This window comes from Falco naumanni, chromosome W (genome assembly GCF_017639655.2).
Source record: "Falco naumanni isolate bFalNau1 chromosome W, bFalNau1.pat, whole genome shotgun sequence".
In the NCBI taxonomy this organism is placed as follows: Eukaryota; Metazoa; Chordata; class Aves; order Falconiformes; family Falconidae; genus Falco; species Falco naumanni.
This window is the reverse complement of record NC_054079.1, coordinates 19888783-19916156: the sequence shown is the minus strand read 5'-3', so window position 1 is coordinate 19916156 and position 27374 is coordinate 19888783. Positions and strand designations below refer to the sequence as shown.

Genomic DNA, 27374 nt, shown 5'->3' with positions numbered 1-27374 from the left:
TCCTTCTCACATGCCATCTGAGAAACAAGTGCAGCAATTTTAGATTTATACTTCTAATTTCCCATCCATATGCACAGCACGACAATATTTTTGCTGATTTCGTCACCGAAGGCGAGTTCTGCCCAACACAGGAATTCTTGACAATGGGAAGAGGACAAAAAACAGTCTAGTTGGAACAACTAAATAACTTCAGAAATAGGAGTTTTTCAAGATCTAGTAATCTCTTCAATCCCTTAAAAGATATACTCATCAACTCCTTACACTCTAGGGAAAAGAAAACCCTTCTGCATTTGGAAATCCCAACAAAGCACTATAATGCGTGCTTCACCTATCTTATCAGTGTCGCTTCAGTGACATTGATGTGCCACAACAGTGTCACATACATGTGTCACATCCTGGTACCTTGAGGATACAGATATCAGCATGCCTACATGTACCATTTTATGGCAAGAATTACTAGCCAGTACTTAGCCAATTAATGACATCATCTGACAGTTATTCCTCATTTGATACACACTATAATATTCTGAATAGCCCTTTTTATCCATTCCATTCTTCTGGTTTTACAGAAGCCATTTTTTATTCCATTCCTTCAGACTAATCCTTCAGTGACCACCTCTGCCCTTCTCTCCTGAACTTTTTTGAAAAAAATAGCCTAGAACTTATTTTTATTTTTTTCTCAGAAGTCCTTCCTTCCTACAAAGAGGAGTTTCAGAGTCACCTTTCTAATCAATAGAGGTGAGATGTAGCCTTAATTTGTATCTTGGGAAAGGGTACAGGAGTTTGGAAGAGTTTAAAATTAAACAAAATCTGTGAGATCAAATCTGACATTGCCTATTAGAAATATGATATCAAAATTGCCCCAGGGGAAGAACTTCCTGAGCAGTGACAGATGAAGGAGGGTGTGTAGCATTCCTGGGATTGCATCTGATACTAGGCAAAGAAGTTATCTGTACTTGTTCTGCCACAGGTAGCCATACAGTTGTTTCTGGGAGGGTGGGGGGAATAAAAGGGAAGATATGTGTCGTGGTTTAACCCGTGGTTTAACCCTGGCCGGCAACCAAGCACCACGGAGCAGCTTGCTCACTCCCTCCCACCCGGAGGGGTGGGGAGGAGAATCAGAAAGGAATGTAAAATTTGAGGGTTGAGATAAGAACAATTTAATAATTTAAACAGAATAAATAGGTAAGAACAACAATAATAACAATGACAAAAACAATAATAATAATAATAATAATAATAATAACAATTATAATGGAAAGGTGGGGGAAAAGGGTAAAATCCAAAGGAAAAGGGAAAAACAAGTGATGCACAGTACAACTTGCTCACCACCCGCTGACCAATACCCAGCCAGTCCCTGAGCAACGATCCCCCCCACCCCAGCTAACCCTCCAAGTTTATATACCAAGCATGACAGCCCATGGTATGGAATGCCTCTTTGGCTGGTTCAGGTCAGCTGACCTGGCTGTGTCCCTTCCCAGTCTCTTGTACCCCCCCAGCCCTCTGGCTGGCAAGGCCCAAGAAACTGAAAAGTCCTTGACTTAGTATAAACATTACCCAGCAACAACTAAAAACATCAGTGTGTTATCAATACTGTTCTCACATCGTAGCCAAAACACAGCGCTGTACTGGCTACTAAGAAGAAAGTTAACTCCATCCCAGCTGAAACCAGGACAAGATGAAATTCCCAACCAAGACTCAGAGGCAAATTCCTATTGAAAAGCATTGCACCTCTTCATTGTACTGATTTTTTTTTAATGACCTTTCTCAAGCATGAAGCTCCGAGACTGCTAAATTAGAGAGTTCTTAATCTTTCACTAGTTTTCTTGAGGAGATGGTCTGTACCTAATGAAACTTTTGGATTATTTTAATGCATCTTGCTTATCTTTGTGCTGGCTATGAATCAGGAGCTCCTCAGTATCTGCAATAGGCAGTAACATTGACAGATATTCCTTTGGATCCACGTGAGTCTTTGTTAGCCAAAACAAGCACAGAGCAGGCATGACTTTGAGACTGTGTGGTCCTAGATCTGAAACAGCCCTTGACTGCACATAGGCAGCAAGCACCTTTGTGTTAAATTTCAGATTATTTTTTCCCTGACAGCCTTTGGTGGCACTGCAGGGTAAGAAATACAGGTTTTTACAGCCTGTTTGCAACTAACCTCTGATCTGCGGCACAAGCTGCAGCAAATGTGAGAGGAATAACAAATTGGAGCTTAGGTTAAACAGTTTGCCCCAGTATAATCACTTTACATTATAACGACAAGGGCTGATTAATAGTTTAAAAAAAGAACTAACAGGGAATATTCTGTCTCCTAAACTACCTTTCTGTACAAGAATTCAAAACCAGACTTGGGAGATAAGGCCAATCCAAAAGTATTAAGGAATAAGTATTTCTCATGATGACAATGAATCAGCTGCAAATTTGGCTTGTTCTAATGGAAATTTGGTGCTCTGAAAAAGCACTGAGCTGGGGTCTTTGAAAATTGAAGCTCTCTTCTGATCCACAGCAGAGGTCCAAGGAGGTAAATGCAAATGCCCCAATATTGTCCTGACAATATACTTAAATCCTCTGCCAGAGAGATAAACATCCCAGGAAAAGTAGTGTTTGCTCTGCATCCTCAGTTCAGCCCCTGATCTTCCTGTCAACCCTGCCAGCTCTGCCAATAAGGGAGGATGCTAGCTGATGCCTTTTGCTTTTATGATATGGCTATTTGATCACTGGAGATTAGGAGGACAGCAAACTCCTTTGACAAGGCTATCAAAAATGGTGAGACTACCAGTCACTATCAATTTCAGTCAGATACAAAATCCAAACCCATTTAAAGGGACATTAATTTGATTGCTTTTCAGCTTTGTCAGTAGCACGTATGAAACAGATATCTTTCCAAAATGGTGGTGTCCCCTAGTTATCCTTAGGCAGAAGTGATCTCAGGACATTGAAATGCCTTTGTGATACCCTGTTGTGGCTTAACACCAGCCAGCAACTAAGCACCACACTGCCACTCGCTCAGTCCCCCCCCCCCCAGCAGGATGGGGGGAGAGAATCAGAAGGGTAAAAGTGAGAAAACTCATAGGTTGATATAAATACAGTTTAATAACTAAAAAAAATTATAATAAATTGCAATGAAAAGGTAAAATAACAAAGAGAGAAAAATAAAACTGAAGAAAGACAAGTGATGCAAATGAAAACAATTGCTCACCACCAACCAACCAATGCCCAGCCAGTCCCTGAGCAGTACCCCCCCACCAACCTCCCCCCTATTTTTATTGCTGAGCATGACATCATATGCTATGGAATATCCCTTTGGTCAGTTGGGGTCAGCTGTCCCAGCTGCATTCCCTCATAGCTTCTTGTGCACCCCCAGGCTACTTGCTGGTGGGGTGGTATGAGAAGCAGAAAAGGCCTTGGTGCTGTGTAAGCACTGCTCAACAATAACGAAAACATCCCTGTATTATCAATACTGTTTTCAGCACAAATCCAAAACATAGCCTCATACTAACTACTATGAAGAAAATTAACTCTAGCCAAAACCAACACATACCCTTTGATGGAAATTATATAGAAGACATTGAATGAACGGTCCCATATACAAATGTTTTATATAGGTGCTAACGTTGTCTCTTAACTGTTTAATTGTATGTCAAGTGCAGGCTAGAAGAAATTGTACATGTACAAGCCCACTGGACATAACTTACTGGTTCATGAGTTACCTATTCTTGTGAACCTTAGGTATTACCTATTTATTTATAACTGCTTCACTACCAAATTTCAATTTGAGATGCATGTTCCTGAATAGCTTTTAAGAAAAATCCCCAAACTAGCCCTCAAAATGTAGTAATTTCTATTGCACTGAAGTTTCCAAGGTGCAAAATTTTCTTGCTACAGATTAATGGTACCCTTTCAAAACACTGAGAGGGAAGTAGATTCTCAAAAGCTTTTAGACACCTACAGACAGAGATAGGTACTGAGTAGGATATTCTCAAGTGCTAGCAGAAAAGAGGCAAGGAAACAATTACTACTGCAAGTTTTATAAACAAACATTTCAGAATATGCTGAAATATACTGAAAACACTATTCCTTTGGTTCCGACTCTTTTGGTGGAAAGTGGATTAACTTAATAGTACTTCCAAATAGGTAAAGAAACAATAAGCCCCACATCACACTACACAAGATGAATCAGCAGTGTTGCACAGATTTTCACTCTTAGGTGTCCACATTTTTCAGTGAGAGCAGTTAATTTGGCATTAAGTACCAGCAATGCCTACTTTCTCTGCCCACTTCTGACTTTTCAGCACAACACATGTTGATGGATTTACCTGAGGAATTTGTTAAGATCTCCATTCTTCATATACTCAAAGACCATGATGAGTGGATCACCCTCAACACAGACGCCATAGAACTTGACGATGTGCTCATGTTGCAAGTTAGTCAGCAGCTCTGCCTCACGGTGGAAGTCCTTGCGGGCATTGTCACTGGCATCCTTCAACGTCTGGTAAAAGAAAGAAATATGTAAGGAAGGGGAGATGTTCGCAGAAGGCAGAAAACATGTGGGAAGGCATAGTAAAGGTAAAATAAGTACACTACTGTGTAAAGGATGGAGAAAGTACATTCTTAGTAACTGTTTCAGCAATGGAGATGTGATGCAATTGCAATCAAATAATAGTGGTACAGTTTTCATTCTCCTGCCACACCTCATCCCATATGTTTTTTATTGTAAGAGGATGCAGCAATACTCATGATCTTACTGTACCAAGTGTTTTCCAAAAACAGAACAAAGAAATTAAACTTATTTGAAAAACATACTAGTACATAGCTGATCTATGACCTTTAGCATTTAACTCAAGCAAAAATCTGGTATCCTATTGGTATTTACCTTTGTTGTAAGTTCCTTAAAGTAAAGCTTTGTTTGCTTAAAATGCTTAGCAGTAATGTAGATTCATTTGTTATTTATTATTAATGCTGTTGCTGATGTTGACCCCTACAGTATGCTATACATTAGGTAGATTTATAGAAGGGTACATCCCTGGACCACAACTTACAATCTGAGACCTTAGCCAGAAACTCCTTTGGAATTCAGTAATTCTACTCATAAGATTAAGCATATGCATAAGCAACTGGAGGTTCAATCTTAAACTGATGGACAGAGAAGAAGTAGATGCAGAACAGAATTTGGGGGGGTTAATTTTATTTTTTTCCCCATTTATATAGATTAAATGGGAGGCTTAAATGTTGTATAATGAAATAGTGCTAATTTAACTCCCACACATAGGCAGCTTTAGAGCCCTTCTCAAGAACTACACTTCATGAGCAAGGAAATACTTTCATGCACCAAAAAGCCCCAGTTCTGACACCAGTTTAAGTAAGCAATAATCATAAATAGCAATAAACCACTGCTATGCTCTACCTTAAAAAGGTATAGTGGTTAATTCAAATAATATTTTTAAAATAGTAAGAGAATGGTAACGGGTTACCAGTGCTTGCAAATTGTTATTCACAGAAAGTGAACTTTGGGCTCTCTACCTCTGTACTTTAAGTACAATTAGACTCAATGCAAAGGAAGATGAGACAAAAAAGTAGTTGCTTTGCCTTAACTAAAGATGTTTCTCCTGGTTATCTAGTTATGTTATTTTCTATCCCCAATTCATATAGAGAGCGTGGGACCAACCGCACTCATGAGAACAGACACAGAACAAGTTGATGCAATGCAATGGTCCTACCAACAAACCCAGTTCTTAGCTACAGCTACAGTAATGGTTTGTTCAAGGTTTTTCTTCAACAGACACATTTCTATCCACTTTTGTAGTATTATATGTATACATGTGTGAATGAGGGGCTAAAAGACAACTGTCAGAGAAAGCACTTGCTTTATTTATGAAATTGCAACATAGGTCTCAAAAAAATGAACAGTTACCATAGTAAGGTCTAGATGGTGGGACAAGGAGCAGCCACCTAACAAGTTGAGGTTTTTTTTCCCTGTGGATTTCAGGCTCTATAGATCCCAGAGGCAATAAAAATCTGTCATGCCACAAACACCCCTTCTCTGAGGGACCGTCCTGTGTTTTCTGGCCCAGAGAGCCTCTTCCACAAGTTTTACTACTAGTGATGCAATAAGGATTTTGGCTGCTTTACAACCTATGATACAGCACACAGAGCTATATCCTCTAAGGTGGATATCATATCATCTCCTCACCTATGGTCCCCACAGAGTCATATCTGAACCAGGCAAGAACTGAATTGGAACATGTCTTCCAACCTTTCCAAGCTCTGGGGTGATGCTTTAACATAATACAGGCACTGACCCACAGTCTAATCTACATATTATATAATGGAATCACCACTGAGAATTCTATTGCCACTTGAGTTTCCTCTGATGGTTTAATGTATAAAGCAATTGGACTGTAATACTTCTCAGTAATACAACTAAAAAAACAATTCATATTAAAAACATTTTTAGATAATAGCAACCTGGAGGAAAAAAAAATGACAAGGAGAAACATAGGCTCATACTCTTTCCAACATAACCTTTCCCTGGAAAGACAGTAAAAATGCTGAAAACTTTGTCCTGTGAGGCTGGCATATTTTATATTTCAGAAAGCACTTTTCATCTCACAGAAACAGCAAAATTATCATATGAAAGAGCAGTTGCATGGCAATTACACATTTTCTGTCAAACAGCAAAATGCAGAAACGTCTAAACCCAGGTATAACCAAACAGGGTTTCTGCTACCAAGAGGTGATTGAAATTTCTGTTACTCAACATTGTCAAGTCCCTTTTCATTATTTCATGCAGCACACAGAATAGACAGAATGCATGAGAGAGCTTACATAGTCAGGCAAGGAGGACAGTGAAAAGAACAAAAATTAATAAGCATACAGAATTTACATAGAAATGACAGAGTAATGCATTTAGCATGTTCTCAGTGCAAGGGAAAAAAAGCCAAATAAATCTGTAAGAACACAAGTAATATAAAACATAATAATAATAAAAACAATTATTGTTATTGACAAGTAAACTAAAGCTTTAGCATGCAAAGGACTCTCACCAGTCCATGGGAGTTTTGACCATGTAGGAACTGAGAGACAACTCCATGTACATACAATCCTACTCGGCCAGCAGCTAAAGAGGAGAGACGTGCTGCCTTGGGCAACAGAGGGACTCCCTGGCTGCTACAGAAGTTCCACAACCATTGAATTCAGGCTTTTCACACTTAATAGATGGACTGCCACCCCACACATATTCTCCTCTATGGGATCTTTGTCCAGATATCCACTTAGAAACTAGTCTCTGCAGATCTGTGCTTCATAGAGTGCAAACCTGTAGCTCCTCAATCCATCTCTACTCCATTGAGCTGTATCTACAAGTAAGTCAGAACAAGAACAGGGGAATTTGAGTCTCACCAGCATCAGTATAATTCAGTAATGAAATTCTCAGGATACCTTTCCTTTACATTCTTTCAGACTTTCACTGTGAAATCCTTACTATTGCTCCCCATCACCATACAATAGCTAAGCTCAATAAATGAATGATGGTTTTGACCCTTATCTGAACTAAGAAGTTCTGAAGAGTTGGAAACCTTTAGTTTTCCTCTGTGGGTGCCGTGGAAATGTTCATCTTGTACAGGCAGCACTCTACTAGAGTTTTTTCTGGAACTCTTAGCTCTTATATAATTTACTACAGCAATGTCAACAATTCAGATATTTGATGCATTTTGAGTCAGATGAACTATCTTCTGTGAGGTTCAGTGCCAGGGTTTTTAGCATGCTTGTATAAGGCTGCTGCACTTGCCCAGCAACCAGCAGGTAAAAATTGACAGGCACCCTGGTGAATGAAAAGAAATTCTGGTGAATGTCTTATGACACAGTGCTTCTCCCAGGCCAGCTCACTCAGCTTTCTTGCTGCCTAAATTCTCCTATTACTTGCCAGTTATAGATTTCCATTGGCTACTGCACAGGGACATTTTTATTTTGGTATCACTCAGGAGGCTGAAGCTCTCTAAAGCATTTGATGTTCATGGAGACAACCTACCCTCAGCTGCTGGCATCCAGGACTGCTCCTCTAGGATGAAAAGTCTTCACATTTTCACTGGGCCAAACCCTGTGCCCAACAGGGAGATTTGGACACAGTCATCTGTCTTGCTCTTTGCATGCCTTCACATCTCCGATTAGTACCACCCTCAATTTTAACTGGAGCATAACCACAAACTATGCTTTGTGCCATGATAAAAGAGAATGGCCAGGAAGTGCCATACAGGGCTATACAGGGATCAATCCAATGGTCTAGATAGCTAAAAACTCACTCTTTGACAGGGACCAGAATCAGGTCTTCAAGAGTTGGTGCAAGAAACTGAAAGTGGGCAGTGTAAGGGTGTGTGAAAGGAGTGTGTCTGCTCCTTCAAACAGACCTATCTGGTCTGTCCTTGACCAGATACCCTTCAGTGAAGCAAAGGGAAATAAGAAAAGGAGGAAGCCATAAACAAGAACATTCAGGGACAGAAACCTGACTGACACATAAGGGAGAGGATGAGAACCAAACTTGGTCAGTCACACTAATTGATGAGAGGGTGTGAGAATGTTTATTCCAGCAGGTTATCTGATCAGGAATATAGTCAATTGGAAAACCAAGGGAAAAACATGAAACCAGAAGCCAAAATACACCAAGCCCCAGACCTGACAAAGCAAACATGGAGACAGTGACAAGAAACAAACCTCACCAGTCACACTAACTGATGAGCTATCAAGAAATCACAGACACCACTTCAAGTAAAATCAATCTGGATTTTGCAACTGCTAAAACTGTAAAGCAGGGAGCCGTGGGGGACATGCAGACGAAGGAGGGAGCAGAAAGGAACAAAGAAAGGGGTAGAAATAAAAGGGGCCAGTCACATGAAAAATGAGGGCAGTCAGTATGCTTGTCCAGCTGAGCCCTGTGCCTGATCACTGCAGTCTGTCCTATTGTTGTCCTGTAGGCAGGTTCGTTATTGGGCGTGCAGCATCCATTCACACACCGAGTCAAAGTATTTCTATTCCTTTATTCTAGTTTGCACAAAGCAGGGAGCTAGGTGGTCACCCACAAATGCCTAGCTCCCCGACTGTCAAAACTTTACACTATTTATACAGTTCAGCAAGCAAAGACATCAGCCTTCATTGGTTACAAGCTGCACAACTCTTTCATTATTTAGTACTCAGATTCCTATTTGTTAAGAAATTATCTCACTTCTTATGTTAATCAGTCCTCATGCTCAATCTCCACTTCTTTTTGAGTAGGTGGGTTTCTTGAGTTGGTGGTCAAGGGTTAGTGGCCATGATCTTCCCCTGCCGGAATTACCTTTCCCCTAGTTTAGCCGAGGTCACTGCTTGTGATGACCTTCCTAACAACTTCTCTATTTTGTTGAGGTGCTTCCTCTGTGGAGTTCCTTTTCTAAACAAAAGGATTTGCTGGTGATTGATGAAGCACTTAGTAGGACATACAAAAATGCTTGTAACCTGAATTCAGAATTAATAATTAATTTGTTCTAATTTAAAGTCAAGCTACTAACAATACATTCAATTTTACTAATAATTTTATAACACTATCATTTTATATTTTCTTATTAATACTTTTCTTAACTCAGTCGGATGGGATCAACCCAAGGGTACTGAGGCGGAGTAGCTCGACAAGCCACTTGTCCATCATTTATTAACAGTCCTGGCTAACCAGGACAGTACCAGCAGACTGGAGGTTAGCCAATGTGCCACCCACCTACAAGAAGGGCAAGAAGGAGGATCCAGAAACTACTGGCCTATCAGCCTGACCTCGGTGCTGGGGAAGGTTATGAAGCAGATCATCCTGAGTGCCATCACATGGCATGTGCAGGACAACTGGGGGATCAGGCCCAGCCAGCATGGGTTTATGAAAAGCAGGTCCTGCTTGACGAATCTGATCTCCTTCTACGGCAAGATGACCTGCCTAGTAGATGAAGGAAAGGCTGTAGATATTGTCTACTTGGAGCTTAGTAAAGCCTTTGACACCATCTCCCACAGCATTCTCCTGGAGAAACTCGCTGCTCATGGCTTGGATGGGTGTACTCTACACTGGGTTAAAAGCTGGCTGGATGGCCAAGCCCAAAGAGTGGTGGTGAATGGAGTTACATCCAGCAGGCAGATGGTCACACGTGGTGTTCCCCAGGGCTCAGTGCTGGGGCCTGTTCTGTTTAATATCTTTATCCCCAATCTGGATGAGGGGGTCGAGTGCACCCTCAGTAAGTTTGCAGATGACACCAAGTTGGCAGGAGTGTTGGTCTGCTTGAGGGTAGGAAGGTTCTGTAGAGGGATCTGGACAGGATGAGGTTCAACAAGTAGTGCCAGATCCTGCACTTGGGTCACAACAAACCCCATGCAATGCAACAGGCTTGGGGAAGAGTGGCTGGAAAGCTGCCTGCTGGAAAAGGACCAGAAGATGCTGGTCGACAGCCAGCTGAACATGAGCCAGCAGTGTGCCCAGGTGGCCAGGAAGGCCAACAGCATCCTGGCTTGTATATGAAGCAGTGTGGCCAACAGGACAAGGGAAGTGATTGTCCGTCCCCCTGTACTCAGCACTGGTGAGGCCACACCTCGAATACTGTGTTCACTTTTAGGCCCCTCACTTCAAGAGGGACGTAGAGGTGCTGCAGCATGTCTAGAGAAGGACAATGAAGTTGGTGAAGGTTGTGGAGCAGAAGCCTTATGAAGAGTATCTGAGGGAACTGGGGTGGTTTAGCCTGGAGAAGAGGAGACTCAGGGGGGACCTTATTGCTCTCTCTAGCTACCTGAAAGGAGGTTGTAGGCAGGTGGGGGTAGGTCTCTTCTCCCAGTTTACTAGTGACAGGGCAAGAAGAAACAGCCTCAAGTTACGCCAGGGGAGGTTGAGATTGGATATTAGGAAAAACTTCTTCATTGAAAGAGTGGTGAAGCATTGGAACAGGCTGCCCAGGGAGGTGGTGGAGTCACCATCCCTGGAGGTATTCAATAAAATGCGTAGATGTGGTGCTTAGGTACATGGTTTAGTGATGAACTTGGCAATCCTGGGTTAACGGTTGGACTTGATCAACTCAAAGGTCTTTTCCAACCTAAATGATTCTATGATTCTATTTATCTGTATAATCTCACTCTCTATCCCGTGTGTATGCATGCTTGCCAGGACTAAGTGCCAGCTTCTGGTGAGACCTGTATCTGCGTGAGTGTATTTTGGTACTAGCTACTGGAGTCAGATCTGGGGTATAGGCAGCCCTGGCCTGTGTTGTCAGCTACTCGAGTGAGTGGGGGTCTCTTGCCTCCAGCCGCTGAAGGGGAATGACATATGTTCCCAAAACCAGCTACTGGGGGTTCCAGTGTGAGTGAGGTGGATGAGGGGCTCCACACTAGTGCCTGGAGCAGAACCGTGGGTACAGGGTGCTGGGGAGGGCTGAGTGTCTGCATCTTCCCCAAACCTGTTGTGTGTGGGGTGTGCATGTATATGCACTAGCAACCTTTAAGCTGGACTAGCCAGCAAGTAGGAGGGCTTCAGGTCCAGGCCTCAGTATCAGCCAGGCAGAGTAGTCCAGGGGGACTTGCAAATGTGGAGTGTGTGAGTACATGCATGTTTGCTAGTGAGTATCAAGATGAGCCGATGAGTAGGGAACCAGCGAAGTGAGTAAGAGGGCCCAGGTTCCAGGCAGGGGTGCTGGGCAGACAGAGGGATCTGTGAATGTGTGTGTGCTTGTTTATGTAGTGTTGTGTGTATGCTTCCACTAGTGAACTTCTGTCTCTACCAGCTGAAGAGGAGGAGGGGACTTGGCTGTCTATGTTTATGTTTTATGCGAGTCCTGTATGTAGGTGCTGTTGAAGGCAACGCCTTGTCTGTGGCAGTCTGCGTGACCAGCTGTGTCAGTGTCCTTTGCGTGTGTGTCTCTGGAATACCTGTGCAGCTTCATTACTGGTTGATTCTGCAACTGGAAAAGCAGCAGCTACGTCCCTCAGCCTGGGCAGAGATCCTGAGTCCATGGGCATTGGGCTGGGCTCCAGGGGCTAGGCAGGAGAGGTCCTGGGCTAGAGCAGCTGGAGAAGCCAGCCACACTTACATCACTTAACAGGCATAACTTGTCCACAAACATAATTCTTCCTACTTGTCCTTCTATGGCTACATGTAAGTTGCTTACTAAGGACATTGTAAAGAATGTATTTGGAAAAAAAAATAAATACTGTTCCAGAAAAATTATAGATTTGTCATCTAAACCCATGGAGACATCTCTCCCTTTAAATGCTGAATGATCTTCATTGTGAATTACAGTGAGAAAGAGCAGCAGATAGAGAGTGCAGTTACAGCATTTTGCAGCAGCTGAAGTGCTAGGCTCCATTTGGTCAGGATTTTCAAAGGGAGCAAGTGAATGGAAAGGCTTTTATTTTGCTACCAAGCAGTTCACTGAAGTGATAGAGGAGAGAAAATTTTCACTCTAGCTTCACCAAAATACAGCAGAAAATTCCATCAGTTCTAATTTTGTCATCTCCTCTGTTGCTTTCTCCTGTCTGTATATACTTTTCAGGGCTTTATTTTTTCTCACCGGTCAGCATGAGTGAACAACTCCAAGTATCAAAAAACTTGTAACCTTGGCAAATCTAAAAAATCCTGCTATTTTTGGTGGAGCAAAAAAGTGCTCAACAAATCCATCCTCTTTTTTGTGTTCTCTCACTGTCAGATCCAAAATTCTGTTCCTTGTTTACAGTTTCAAAAAGATGATCTGCTGGGATTCTTTTACTGTATGGTTTTGTAGTGGGTTTACATGGCAAGGTTTTGGTAGCAGAGAGTCTACAGGCTTCTGTGAGAAGATGCCAGAAGCATCCAACAGAGCCAGTGCCAGCCAGCTCCAAGATGGACCCACCACTGGCCAAGGCCAAGCCAATCAGCAATGGTGGTAGCGTCTCTATGATAGCATATTTAAGAAGGGAGGAAAAAAAATCTGCACAAAAAAAACCTGCAGCAGAAGAGATGAGTGAGAATACGTGAGAGTAACAACTCTTCAGACACCAAGGTCGGTGCAGAAGGAGGGGGAAGAGGTGTTCCAGGTGCTGGAGCACAGATTCCCCTGCAGCCCATGGTGAAGACCATGGCGAGGCAGGCTGTCCCTCTGCAGCCCATGGAGGTTAATGGTGGAGCAGATATCCACCTGCAGCCCATGGAGGACCCCACTCTGGAGCAGGTGGATGCCTGAAGGAGGCTGTGAACACGCTGGAGCAGGTTTGCTGGCAGGACTTGTGGACCCAAGGAGAGGGGACCCCATACTGGAGCAGGTTTGCTGGCAGGATCTGTAACTCCATGAGGGACCCATGCTGGAGCAGTGTGTTAAGAACTGCAGCCCATGGGAAGGACTCACATTGGAGAAGTTAATGGAGAACTGTCTCCCGTAGGAGGGACCCCACTCTGGAGCAGGGGAAGAGTGTCAGGAGGAAGGAGCAGCAGGAACAATGTGTGATGAACTGACTACAGCCTCCATTCCCCGTTTCCCTGCACTGCTTGGGGGGAGGAAGTAGTAAATCAGGAATTAAGTTAAGCCCAGGAAGAAGGGAGGGGTGAGGGGAAGGTGTTTTTTCTGATTTGAATGGTAATAAATTGAACTAATTTTCCCCAAGTCAAGTCTGTTTTGCCCTTGACAGTAATTGCTGAGTGATCTTCCTGTCCTTATTTTGACCCATGAGCCTTTCATTATATTTTCTCTCCCCTGTCTGGTTGAGGAGGGGAGCAATATAGTGGGTTTGGTGGGAATCTGGCATTCAGCCAGGGTCAAACCACCACAGGTTTGATCCAAAATGTACACACAGTTGCCTAATTGTGAATGGACAGATAGCGTTATTTTCTGATCCCTAAGCACAGCCCAGATTCTAAAATGTATATTCTCCCTTCCTTAAATGAAATACTTCAAATGTTGAACACCTTGTTCAGCTTTCAGCAGAACACAGATAGAAGACTGTTGGCAGGGAGAATTGGCAAACTCTTAGTAGAGTATGGTTTCACTGATGTTGTTTTCTAGTGTGCATGCATATCTGAGGATGACAATTGACCTCAGTGGTTCCATTCTGAGGAACAAAAAGGCTTGGCATGGTGAAGCGTCTGGTGTGCAATTTCCGAGATCATGATGGAAATCTTACTTCTTGGTAGATTCCCAATGTACCATGTAGTTTGTACCCTTCCAGGGTTCCAAAGAAATCCTTTTTCTCCCTCAGAAACATAAGAATTATTCTGAATACTGGCAAGTCCAAGGTTATGGTTGTTTTCACATATTTTCCTTTTCCTTTGGACTGTATTTTGGAAGGGTTGAATGGAGAATAATGAAGAATCACTCCTCAGGGTCTGAAATATCATGATTTCTGGATTTCCGTGCAGCCAGTGTTTAACAACACATGACAATATTATCTGTACATTTTTTTTTAACATTCCTGGCAGCCATATTAATGACAACTATCTACAGACAATTTCAAAGGTTGACAAAGCATTGCACAGTTCATGGAAAGATAGGTCTTCTTTGACTAGCAGTTATACACTTATCTGGTTATAGATTATTTTTTTTTAGACACACAACTCATATTTCTAATGACTTAAATGTCATTTTTCACTAATCATAGCTTAGATCATAAAAGATTTTGCCCCTTTGTGACACTGTCAGTTTCTTCCTTTTCCTTATGAAATTCAGCTCTCATTTTATAATTCACAGTAAGATCAAATTTCATGTTCTCTTAATGCTCCGTTAGCCTTGTGAACCCCTCCACATATATTAGAGGAGTTACATGGGGCTACAGAATAGGCAAACATGATAATTTACAAATAAAATAGCATTAGCTGCAACCATGAACTAATAATGGAAACCCTAGACTCTTTTACCTTCACTGCCACCAAGATCTTGTCCTGCTCAGGACACAGGTTATAGCATTCAGCCAGAAAGACTTTTCCAAAGGCTCCTTCTCCGAGTTCTCTTTTAAGAACAATATTGTGGCGCTTGAAGTGCTGAACAACTGTGAATAGAACACAAAATAGAGGTCAAAAGTGAACTGCAAGGACACAACAGGAAGGGGGCTGTGCTTATGGTCTCATGGAGACAGGTTTGCCTGTACAGTGCAGTGCATATCATGAAAAGAATCAATGTGCCTATATGTCATTCATTAGCACTTTGTCCAAAAATAATGTGTTAATATATTTATATTTGGAACGTAGCACATCTGCTGGATAAGAAGAAGACGTAGAATTAAGAATCACCTGGGAAAAAGCTATTTATCATTGTACTTGGATGAGTGCTGTAGAGCATACATAATAGTGAATGCTACTGGATAAACAATCCAGCGTTTGGGATATATTCAGATGTGGACTGAACTCAGGCTCTGTGCTTGACCACATGCATATTCCAAATTGGGTGTCCATTTACTTAGAAACTACCTTATCTCCATTACTAAAGAATATAAAAAGAAGTGCTGCTATTAACAGCAGTGGAGAGAAATGACACAGCCTGTCCCCCTTGATATCACCAACTTTGGGGAAAGGGGCCACAGTCTATGAAAGGAAAATACATATGTTCTAAATCATAAGTCTATGAAGATGCAACCTCAGAACACTGCATATATACTTAATAATAATGTGTATACATGTGAGCCTGGTGCTGGAATAAACTAGAAGAGAGACCCAGGATACCCTGAGGCACCTCCAACATAAGCCTACCAGGAAGGCAGCATGCCTGAGAAGCACACCTACACAAGACTCAGCTGCCATTCAATCAGGTGCCAGAAAACCCACTGCCAGCATGAAAACAGGCTAGCTGCACATGCTCTGATCCCATGAAGGGATGCTGTGGGGCCCTGAGCTCCTAGCTAGCCACTCCCAGCATGCCACTTACTCACCTGCAGGGCTCAGTAGTGCCAGAGGTGCAATGCCCAGCTGCCCTCTCACAGCCCAGCATGCCACTCTGTCTCATATTTCCAGGGTGATGACTAAACGTGCTGTTTTCAAAGGGTGGGGAGAGACTATTAAATATTTCAGTGCTGACATTTTCAAACTATAACAAAAGATAAGCTATGAACAAGGCCTTTGCTGTATAGTTCTTCCAAATGAGGTTGGGGGCATGGGTCTGTAGAGGGTACAGGGCCAATATTTATTTAGCTTTTTACCTTCCATTTTGACAACCTCTGGAGTGCATGGCCTATAAACAGGACAACTCAATGTACCCTGTACTTGGGTGATATGTATCTTTAAGTCCTCTGGATCCCAATATTCCCACTACTCATGCCAGTACCCTTTGGCTTCAACACTCTATCAGATACAGACAGAACTGCTGCGATCACATTCTTTTAATGTAACATCCAGCCTGTTGGACAGCACAATATGGATGAGTGGCCATGTACAATCTTACAGGCCCACAAAAACTTGTTCCTGCCATTGCTGTGGTTGCAGAGTGAGATAATTATGAAAACGGTCCTCCTTGTATGACAGTTCTCTCATTAAAACTGAGAAGCCATGCTTTGAAATAATAGCAAAATAGACATTAAATGAGACCACAAGTTATAAGCATTTTTGATTCTTGTCAAACTCTGGTCTACTGTAAAATTAAGTGTAATGGTTTTGGCTGGGATATACAATTTTTTTCATAGTAGCTAGTATGGGCTATGGTTTGGATTTGTGCTGAAAACAGTGTTGATAATACAGGGATGTTTTCATTATTGCTGAGCAGTGCTTACACAGTCAAGGCCTTTTCTGCTTCTCACACCAACCTGCCAGCAAGTAGCCTCGAGGTGCACAAGAAGTTGGGAGAGGACACAGCCAGGACAGCTGACCCCAGGGATATTCCATACCATATGATGTCATGCTCAGCATATAAAGCTAGGGGAAGAAGAAGGAAGGGGGGGACATATGGCATTATGGTGTTTTGTCTTCCCAAGTAACTGTTATGCATGATAGAGCCTTGCTTTCCTGGGGATGGCTGAACACCTGCCTGTCGATGGGAAGTGGTGAATGAATTCCTTATTTTGCTTTGCTTGCATGCGTGGCTTTTTGCTTTATCTATTAAATTGTCTTTATCTCAAACCACAAGTTTTCTCACTTTTTTTCTTGTGATTCTCTCCCCCATCCCACTGTGGGGGGAGTGAGCAAGCGGCTGTGTGGTGCTTAGTTGCCAGCTGGGTTTAAACCACGACATTAAGTTATATCATGGTAAGATACACATGTGCGCATGTGCACACACCCACACCCCTTTTTGGCCAGCTGCTCAAATGCTGAGAAGCTTCCCTACCATCAGTAGGAATATATTCTTTATTTTAATTTCCTTCTCAGCACTGGCTTTTTAAATAAAGCATAAAATACAGTTAGCACAAGAAACAGGCCTGAACCAAAACACAACTTTTCCTCACAGATGCAAATTAACTGGCTTACTTCACCTTTACTAATATTCATAACAAAACAAATATCAAGGCTGAATTACTTTCCTGGAGTGTTACCTAAATACAGGATACATGATATACATCTCAAACACAATTTAAGCAGAGGGTCTAGATATGATGGCTCATATCAGGCCTGAAATCTGCTGCCATTGTGCAATATCATATAAGTTGTTCTGCTTTCCTTCATTTTTTCTAATTGTTCATGTCTCAACTCAGGAAATAAGTCAGTAAACAGTCCCTAATACTAACAGAGGTCTTCAATTGCAGCTAAAGATGCAGGGATGATTTTTTAAATGAAAGCCATTCAAAACTATTTGGTTGATTACAATTATACAAATGTTTTCCTATCTTAACATTAGAAAAGTGTACAAGTTGACAGACTGTAATTATATTTGGTTGTTGCAAGGGAATCCAATTATGGTCAGACCAGTCCATTTGAGTGGGAGGATATGAAGATTGTGAACAATTTTGAAGATTTCTTTTCTTCTAGAGAGGCAGGACTCCTTTCCACCCGAGTCTTAGAGGCCCTTCCATGCCTCCCAATGCCATCAGGAGCCAGGATAGCAGGCAGCGGTGAGGGATTAGGTGCTGGGCTGCCTGATAGACAGCCTAGCCCAGATTTTTCACATTATGGATATCATGCGGGCTTAAAGATCACTGTGACCTGTACTTTAAAAAATGCTTACTAATAAATGAGCCATTACTTTTTGCCAGCATTAGAACTTGCCTTTCACCAGCTGTTCTCATCAGGGCAGAGACTGAAACCATGAGGTCCTGTTTTGTTCCTGTTCATGTTCAGTCAAAACTGTCATTCAGTCCTACCTCTTTGGGTATTTCTCTTTTTCTTTTTCCTTCTACTTCCCCAATAGCATTACAAGGCTGTCTCCCTTCCTTTAATACAGAGAGGAGAAGTTTAGCTCCACATTACAAGTGTCATCATTTTTAAATGCTCATAAAACCCATTAACTTTTGTAGGCAGAGAGCATGGCTAAAATCCTATCCTACTGGAGTCAGCAGCAAAACTCCACTTTAGTTGAGGCAGGTTTTCATTTTGTTCTCTTTAATACCACCATAAAAGACCTGGTGATAAACACACACAACCTCTTAAATTTTGTTTGGGTCCTCTCCATTTTGAACATAGAACAGCACTGATGTTGAAATATGATCTAAGGAAAAAAATCCATTTAGCACACTCAGGGCCAAGCCATAATGACACTGTCATCAGTGGCAGTAAATTCCAGCAGAAGAAAACAAAAATCAAGTCAAAATCTACTTTCAATTAATATCAGGATACAGCAAATTATCTCTGTTAAAGTCCAAGGGATTATCCTGAATTTACACTGAAGAAACAAAGCAGAATTTGGCCAAGGAGGTGGCATAACTGAATTACCAAAGACGTGGTGTCATAACATTTTATCACAGGCAAAGATGCACAAATGTTCAAAGGGTCGTTATAAATCTTCCTCCTTTTGGCTCCAAATGGTGATTGCCTTTGAGCTGATATTTGTACTTTTAAAAATAACTACCTGTAAGCATGGTCTTTCATCCTCAAAGAAACCTACCTTTGATTGTGAGGCTGAACAGAGATGATCACACCATGTTCTGGACTGAACTGGGTCCTAACAAAATGGGCAGCTCATGATCACATCACCGCACTGAATTCACTGAGTTGGATGTGACTGATTTCAGCCACAGACATCAAGACATTCAATGGTGTAAGTGTAAAAATGTTTGTGTGCTTAATTAAAAAGTGAAAAGCAGTGACAGTGTAAATTTTTTCCTTGGTCACAAAAAATAGGTCTAAACATTTTACTGCCACATAGAATCAAAGAATTATAGAATGGTTTGGGTTGGAAGGGACCTGTCATGGGCAGGGACATATTTCACTAGACCAGGTTACTCAAAGCCCTGTCCAACCTGACCTTAAACACTTCCAGGGATGGGGCATCCACAGCTTCTCTGGGCAACTGCAGGAGTAAACATGTTTGAGTGGTGGACTTGGTTTATGGTCTTGATGAATTTTTTACCCATTGGCCAAAGTATTTTTGACATCTTGCCTAGGACAAACATATGGGTGACATGCACATACTTAAGTTTCCCAAAGTCAGGCACATGTGTTACATCCATTTGCCAAACCTAAAATGCCTTCAGACCTTTTGGGTTAGTGCCCACCCCTAAACCAGGTCTATGATGACTACATTGAGGACAGGAGCGAACAATGACCTTTGCATCTGCTATGGGTATTTCATACTGTCGATGTAAAGACTTTGCATTTTTATGAAACATCTCGTGGCTGTTACGAGCTTCTTCAAACTTATTTGTTGGAGGAGTTATTGCTGAACAGCTGACTGCTTCATCAGCTCTAGCATTACCTTCACCCAACCCAATGGTCCACTGATGCCTTCTAATATGCATAATACAAAATTCATGTTTTCTCTGTCAGAGTACTACGCAGTTGTATAAACATTTAACCAAGATGTTGGCTCTTTGTCTCTCTCAACAAGGCATCTTCAATGCGCTGTACTACACCACCTACGTACAATGAGTCTGATACTATGTTTACAGGTGTACTGTTCCAGCTTCCCAATGCCCAACACACTGCTTTCAGTTCTAAGGTTTGAAGGTTGTCCCGTGATTCACCGGTGAACACGTGTTTCTGCCACTGATTATCGGATTGCCAAACACACGCAGCCTTCTTCATCTTTCGTCCTGCATCTGTAAACACCATTGGCCTTTCAACTGGTCTTTTTGAGCATAACGGTCTCGCAATCCACTGGTAATGTTCTAACATCTCCCAGAGAGGTCCTTTTGGCCTGTTGTTGTGTACAACACCTGTATAACCCATCAAGGCTTCCTGCATGGCTGTTGAATGTCTCAGGAGCCACTCATAATCATCACCACGGACTGGAATACTGATATCTGCCGGTTCAGTCCCATCAATTCAAAAATCCTGTCTCTTCCTTTTCTCACCAAGGCCACTGCTGCTTCAGCATGACTTAAAATATGATGTCTGGGTTGCAATGGCAAAAACAACCACTCTAAAATGATCGCCGTATTTTCCTCCTTTTTCTTTTGCCATTGCAAAATAAGGGCAAAAGGTGAAGTGGCAACATTACAAACCAAAAAAGATAACGGATGATTTGCCATTCGGCGACCACACCAGCCAGTCTGAATCTTGCGGGACAATCCAACCAGGATTGAAACGATTGCAAATCATCGTTAGTGAGGCCAACTATATTACAAACCCACTGTAGGTCTCCTAAAAGCCTTTGAGCATCATGCAGAGTAGTTATTTGTGTAGTAAGGGTCACCTTCTGTGGTCAGATCTGAGCATCCGAGATGAGCCAGCCTAGATATTTCCATGGGGCCGAACGTTGAACCTTCTCAGGCATCACAATCAAACCACATGATAGAAGGTGGTGAACAAGCCATTTCAGTTGATCATCTGAAATCCCTTGTTCAGCGGCCAATAAAATATCGTCCATATAATGACAGATCAGGATTGAGGCCAACGTTGTCATACCGGAACAAGTGCCCAATCTACAAAAGTCTGACACATCGTAGGAGAGTTCTTCATTCCTTGTGGTAAGACAACCCATTCATACCGTTTGGCCAGAGCGGCACGGTTTATTGATGGCAGAGTGAATGCAAATCTTTGCGTGTCGTCAGGATGTAAGGGAATCATAAAGAAACAGTCTTTCAAGTCTATCACGACAATTTTGCCAATTCTGAGGGATCATTGTAGGAGTTGGAAGACCAGGTTGTAACACTCCCATCGCTAAAAACTGATCATGTCCCAATTACATGCACCAAGATTATTGACCACTACAGGACAAGCTAATGAGCTAGTCACCTGCCAGTCACCTTCCAAAATAGCATCACAAACAACACCAGACCAACGCTGTAGAATTGGATCTTTTCTCGAGTTCAGCATCGGAGGGGTAGTTGGGTTAACTGGAGGAACTACAGGTACTGAAGTAGTAGGCAGGTTCATTTCAACTCACTTTTTCAGGTTTCTTAATTTATCTATTACCTCCTGTAAGGATTTCTCTGTATTGTTATCACAAAGCTTCTCCCCGCCTTCCTCCTCAAATTCGTCCGATGATGTTTCAGGAAGAGGAGGATATGACATCGCATGGCGTTTTTGACCCCCCTGATTTGACCTATGAGCTGTAGCCACCCTCCGTTTTGGTCTTGCTCCACCCACAGCTCCGATTGGTGCAGCACGACTTGCTGCTCCCCCTTCCTGGGGAGCCTCAACAGGCTCTTCCGGTTTCTGCTCAGTTACAACAGACCCCCGAGGAGTAACTTCCAGTTTGTCCGCTGTCTTATCTAAATACTCCTGCACTGTTGAACACACAGAGGCTGACATACCCTTCATAGGACGAGTATGCCCAACTCCGAAAAATGTAGCCAAGAGAGAAGGCTTAGGTGAATCACCCTTCTGCTCTACCGGCTTTTCTACCACATCTCCCCCCAACGCTTCTATGGCTGCCGCCGCTACTTTTTTTTCTGCCATCATAGTTTCCAGAGTGTTAATTATAGACCACCACGTAGCTCCTAACACTTTAGCTTCTTTTCCTTCTTTACCTCCCTCGATCGTAGTATCCCAGAGGCAATTTCCCACTTCTCTCCATTCTGTAATGCTAAACAATAACGTGGGCTCGGGGATCTTATTCTTTTTTTGTGCCCAGCGAACTAAAATATCAACTTCTGTTTCTTTAGTGCTCTTACCTCTCTTAAAGAGGATGCTAGTTAACAGTTTAATTGCCGCATCTAATTCCATTGCGGTCTTCCTCAGAGCTCCCCCTCTCACAGAAAGGATATCAGCGGAGAGCCCTGCTGCACTCGTCGCGGTCTTCCTTAGTGCCCCCCCACCCCTCACAGAGAGGAAATCAGTGGGGATCCCTGCCGTGATTTACTCTACGCGGTCTTACCTCCAGCGGGGGTGCGATCTGCAGCTCTACACCGAACTCTGGACTCTGCTTTTTGCCTTCCAGGTTCCGCCCGCCTCCGACCTCCAGCTCCCTAATCGGATAAATTCCCTTCGGGTCCAATTCACGGAGATTTCCGCATTTAAGCGAACAGCATTTAAGCTAAACCACATTTAAGCAAACCGCATTTAAGTGAATAAATGGGTCCCTTTTCGGGCACCAGATGAAGAGGGTCCCCATGGAGAGTCGACCAACTCACGACAATCACACCAATATGGCTACATGCCGTGCTCCCTGTATTAAACAAAAAGGTCATATTTATAACTTAACTCAACTGCTCACGCAGCTCTACACAGAGGTGATTGGATAAAAGTCTCTGGGCCACGTGGGGGTCCGTGTCGCTGATCGGTGAGCATGCTGCAGGCGCCTGATCAGAGTGTGCCGATGAGAGTGTGTTGATTTCACAGTTCCCAGGACTTGCTCTGCACCTGGCTTCTTGTTTGTGCATAGCTTGTTTTCTTTCTCACCCTGCTTGTTCCCAGGACAATTTAAAGTTGCTCTGCAGCTTCAACTAACAGGCCTGGGTTGTCCAACCCGGACAATGGTAACATATATCCTCAGTCCTTTAAAAATCCCTCTACAGACAACCTGTTCCAGTGTCTCACCACCCTCATCATAAAAAATGTCTTCCTTATGTCCAATCTAAATCTACCCTCTTTCAGTTTAAAACCATCACCCCTTGTCCTGTCACTACAGGCCTTGGTAAAAAGTCTTTCTCTGTCTTTCTTATAAGACCCCTTTAAGTAGTGAAAGGCTGCAATAAGATGACTCTGGAGTCTTCTCCAGGCTGAACCACCCCAACTCTCTCAGCCTTTCTTCATAGGAGAGGTGTTCCAGCCCTCTGACCATTTTTGTGGCCCTCCTCTGGACCCGCTCCAACAGGTCCATGTCTTTCCTGTACTGGGGACTCCAGAACTGGAAGCTGTACTCCAGATGGGGTCTCACGAGAGCAGAGTAGAGGGGGAGAGTCACATCCATCAGCCTGCTGGCCACATTTCTTTTTATGCAGCCCAGGATACAATTGGCATTCTGGACTGCAAGTGCACATTGCTGGCCCATGCGCAGTTTTTCATCCACCAGTATCTCCAAGTCCTTCTCCACAGGGCTATTCTTAATCAGTTCATCCCCTAGTCTATACTGATATTGAGGATTGCCCTGACCCAGGTTCAGGACCTTGCACTTGGCCTTGTTGATCTTCATGAGGTTCACGTGGGCTCACCCCTCAAGCCTGCCAAGGTCCCTATGGATGGCATCCTTTCATCCAGTGAATCAACTGCACCGCTCAGCTTGGTGTTCTCTGCAAACTTGCTGGGGAGGTACATGCAAATCCCACTGTCTAGGTCATTGATGAAGATATTAAATAGTATTGGTCCCAGTACAGGCCCTTGAGGGACACCACTCATTACTGGTTTCCTCGTGGACATTGGGCCATTGACCATTACTGTTTGGATGCAGTCATCCAGCCAATTCCTTATTTATCTAGCAGTCAAGCTATCAAGCCCATATCTCTCGAATTTAGTGGCCAGAATGTTGTGGGGGACCATATCAAAGGCCTTTCAGAAGTCTAGGTAAATGACATCCATAGCTCTTCCCTATGTGACAATTAAACCATCTAAGCTGACCTTTTGCACAACATGGAACATAGTATTGAGTGAAATGGCTTGTATACGGCAGAAGAATATCTCCAGTAAGGGTTTGTGCCAATCTTGATTTGAAAGTTTGTGCTATTTTTTTTTCTCCTGTTGTCTGGCTTTCACCTCCCTTGTATTTTAGGAGACTTTCTCTACTAGTTTAAACTCCCCTTTAAGGTCTTGCATTTTTTCACTCTGAAGGAATAGATATACATAATCATCTTTCATCTTGGTAAGGCAAAGAGATGGAAGCCCCTCCCTGGAAGGCATTTTTTCTAGTTTACCAGTCATTTTTATGGCTCTTCTGTGGGAAAATTTGCAATATCCTTTAGAAAATAGTTATTTCCAGGTTGGGTTTTTTTTCCAACTGGAAGACACATCCTTGTATCATTCTCAACTAGGCTGTAATACAAACATAAAATCAGCCCCTTACTTCTCCGTACATCCAAAGATTTCACTAGTCCTTTTAAGGCTAGGTTTCCTAAAGTGCATGAAAATTATGCAATTGTGTATCTCATCTTAACACCTCACTCAATTACAATATCACAAGTGCTAAAAGTTTCAGATGTTTGCCCATGTTGGGAAAATTGCTTGGAGGGGGGGAATTACAGATCTAATAGAAGTTGTAGTATTATAACAACCTTTTAGGGAAATATACAATTGCCACTTTCAAACAGTTGGCATGCACAGAATCTACATCACCACAGTTCGCTAAAACCATACAACCTGCTATCCTAGAGGAGTAGTGGAGGGTGGAGTGGAGTGGAGACACCGTGGCCAAGCTCTGCTGTACTCCCTGCAGGACTGGGAACTTGATGGTACCATACAGCCAATAAGCTGCATAGTGGCTGGAAAATATATGAGATGATGTCCATTGCTGGGCCAACAACTGTGGCGAAGACCAAGCAAGAGCCTCATTATCTGTGAGAGAAGGTCAGGAACTCGGCCCCTTTTGCACTTTAAAGAAAGGATAAGGTTTCTAACAAGGACAGGCCAACTGCTAAAAGAAAACAAACTGTTGAGATAAAACTCAAGGATGCTAGGATAAAATAATTGTGGGAGTGGGAGATCACTACCTCCTACTCAAATGCCCCCCCCCAAAAAGAGTGTGAATCCCTCGCTTGGGGAGCACGTGCAGTAAATTTAAAATTATCGGTATCTTTAAATGAAAGAGAGAGAACTTTACACCAATCATAATAAAGGAATGTATGACTAGAGTCACCCAAGCTCCACCTGAGAGTAAAGAGAAGTATAAAAAATGAATGAATGAGGGGACAAGTGGGGAAGACACCACTGAGACTGACTCCTGGGACCAGCCGATGGGCTGAGCCTTTCTTCTCCCCCCCTTGGGACGCCTTGGGTGAGACTTAAACCAAGTGCTTCTTTGGGAGACTTAGAAATATCTCTAGAGAGTTACTTTTTAATATTTGTAGTCAGGCTGTATTGTTGTTACTTTTCTGTGCATTTTAGACTTGATAACATTTTATTTGCACATGCCTTTTTGCACAGTCACTATCACTGGCAATCCAAAAACCTGTATATCTTTTGCACAAATAAAACTGCAATGTTAAGTAGCTGGTCATCGCAGTTTCTCATTGAATGTGACCAAACCCTAAATGTGGCCATGCTAGTTCATGAGTACGACTGGACTGGCAGCACAGACTGCTATCAGTGTATTCAGACCCATGGTAGCTTAATATACATATTAAACACGACTGGACTGATAATGGTAAATTTGACATCACTTAGAATTTAAACCTAACCGCACCTAACCTCCCACCTCAGTGAGGAGAGTTGGAAGGCAGGGTGTGTGTGTTATTTCCCACTAAATTACTCCATCCCCTGTAACACAACATTCCATATACCTTACAAACACAACAGAGCAGAAAATAGATCTCTATCTTTATGGATTGGATGCTGCAAGGTCTTACTGCTTGACAAACAGTAAGAGCTACAGGAAACAGGGTCCATCAGCACTGCTCACTGAACTACTAACACTACAGATGTTTAACAGGTGACTTAAAGAAGGCACTTCCGTGGGCAGCAGTCTTCCTGGAAGAACTGGAGACACCCACAAGAAGAAAACCCATAGATATTTCCTAGTTGTCAAGAGCTACATCTGACAATAAACCCAATAACAATATAAATTTATGACTAAACCTTTCAGATGCTTTGTTTACAACTTAAATGCTCCCAGAATCTGTATTTTAAATCCCAAAGTTTTCATTGCCTTGAATGAGAATTTGGCTTCCTTCCATGATATAGTGCTTCAACTCCTGGGAGGGTGCCCAGATAAGACTCTTTCTCCCACACAGTAGTGGGGGCACCACAGCTCTTGCCTGCTGTAAATTAATTTTGCTATAGTTAGGTTGGCACTTCTCTGGTCAAAACCCAGTGTTTATTGTCTTTCAGGTATTATATTTGATTTTTGGTGAGAAGTATTATCTCATCATTTTTATACAGTAATTTATTCATTTTATGCATCAAAGATCCTTTCAGTTTGGCTACAGATAGGCATATTACCATGCTCTGTTAAATCCTTAAAATCAAAAGGGGAACAACTTAATAATAAATTAAAATAACAATGCTATCATTGTTTTAAGTGCATGAGAATTATGAGACAAATTCACATTTCAGGAAAACAAGAATACTGAAGTTGACATTTTTCTCAGGAATTAATTCAACCTTGCATAAGAAACAACAAGGTACACAAAACCCTTGTGTTACAGCACAAGCAAGCTATCAGACTACAACAAGGCTTTACCATCAGTCAGATTCTACTGGTACTGTTCCTTCTTCCTCCAAAAACCAGATGATGATACCACCACCCCCTCAGGGCTATTTAACCATTTAGTAGGAAGAAGCTACAGCTGCACATTGTCCATGTCAATCAACACACTGCCTCTGAGGCAAGGCCACAGCTGCATATTAACAATGCTAATCAACCCACTGCCTTCATTCCTCTACACCCTTGAGCCTTAATAACTTGAAATTGTTTTTGATTTAATTTGCTGGTGTTATTTTATTGTGGTCCCTCTTCCATGTTTAAGTTAACAGGAGACAATCTCACCAGCACCCTTCTCCTAGCTCAGAGCAGGAAATCCTTTCCCTCACCACAATACTAATCTTTTGGGATCTTCTGTGCTGCAGAAACAGAAGCACTCAGCAAAGAATGGGAAAGTACTGTGTTGTGTATCTCCTAGGAAAGAGCTTGCAGGGAAAGGGATAATAAACAACTGGCTTCAAAGTATTAACTCTTTTCTGCCTTTGTTTTCAGAAACAGGCAGAGTCTGAAAAGCATCCCAGGATCCCAGTTTGAGTAGCAGGACTTGTAAGAAAA

At 42.5% G+C, this 27374-nt stretch overlaps 1 protein-coding gene across 4 annotated transcripts in view; it reads right to left on the bottom strand.

Moving 5' to 3' along the window:
* The window catches only part of LOC121080599 (BDNF/NT-3 growth factors receptor-like), a 205785-nt gene that overhangs the window by 39389 nt on the left and 139022 nt on the right, over positions 1–27374 (bottom strand). For all 4 annotated transcript variants that reach the window (XM_040578733.1, XM_040578732.1, XM_040578734.1 and 1 more), the window contains 2 exons: positions 14870–15000; positions 4320–4492 (listed from right to left, as the gene is read on the bottom strand). In XM_040578733.1, coding sequence (XP_040434667.1) covers positions 4320–4492; positions 14870–15000 — 304 coding nt within the window. The remainder of the gene's footprint in view (positions 1–4319; positions 4493–14869; positions 15001–27374) is intronic.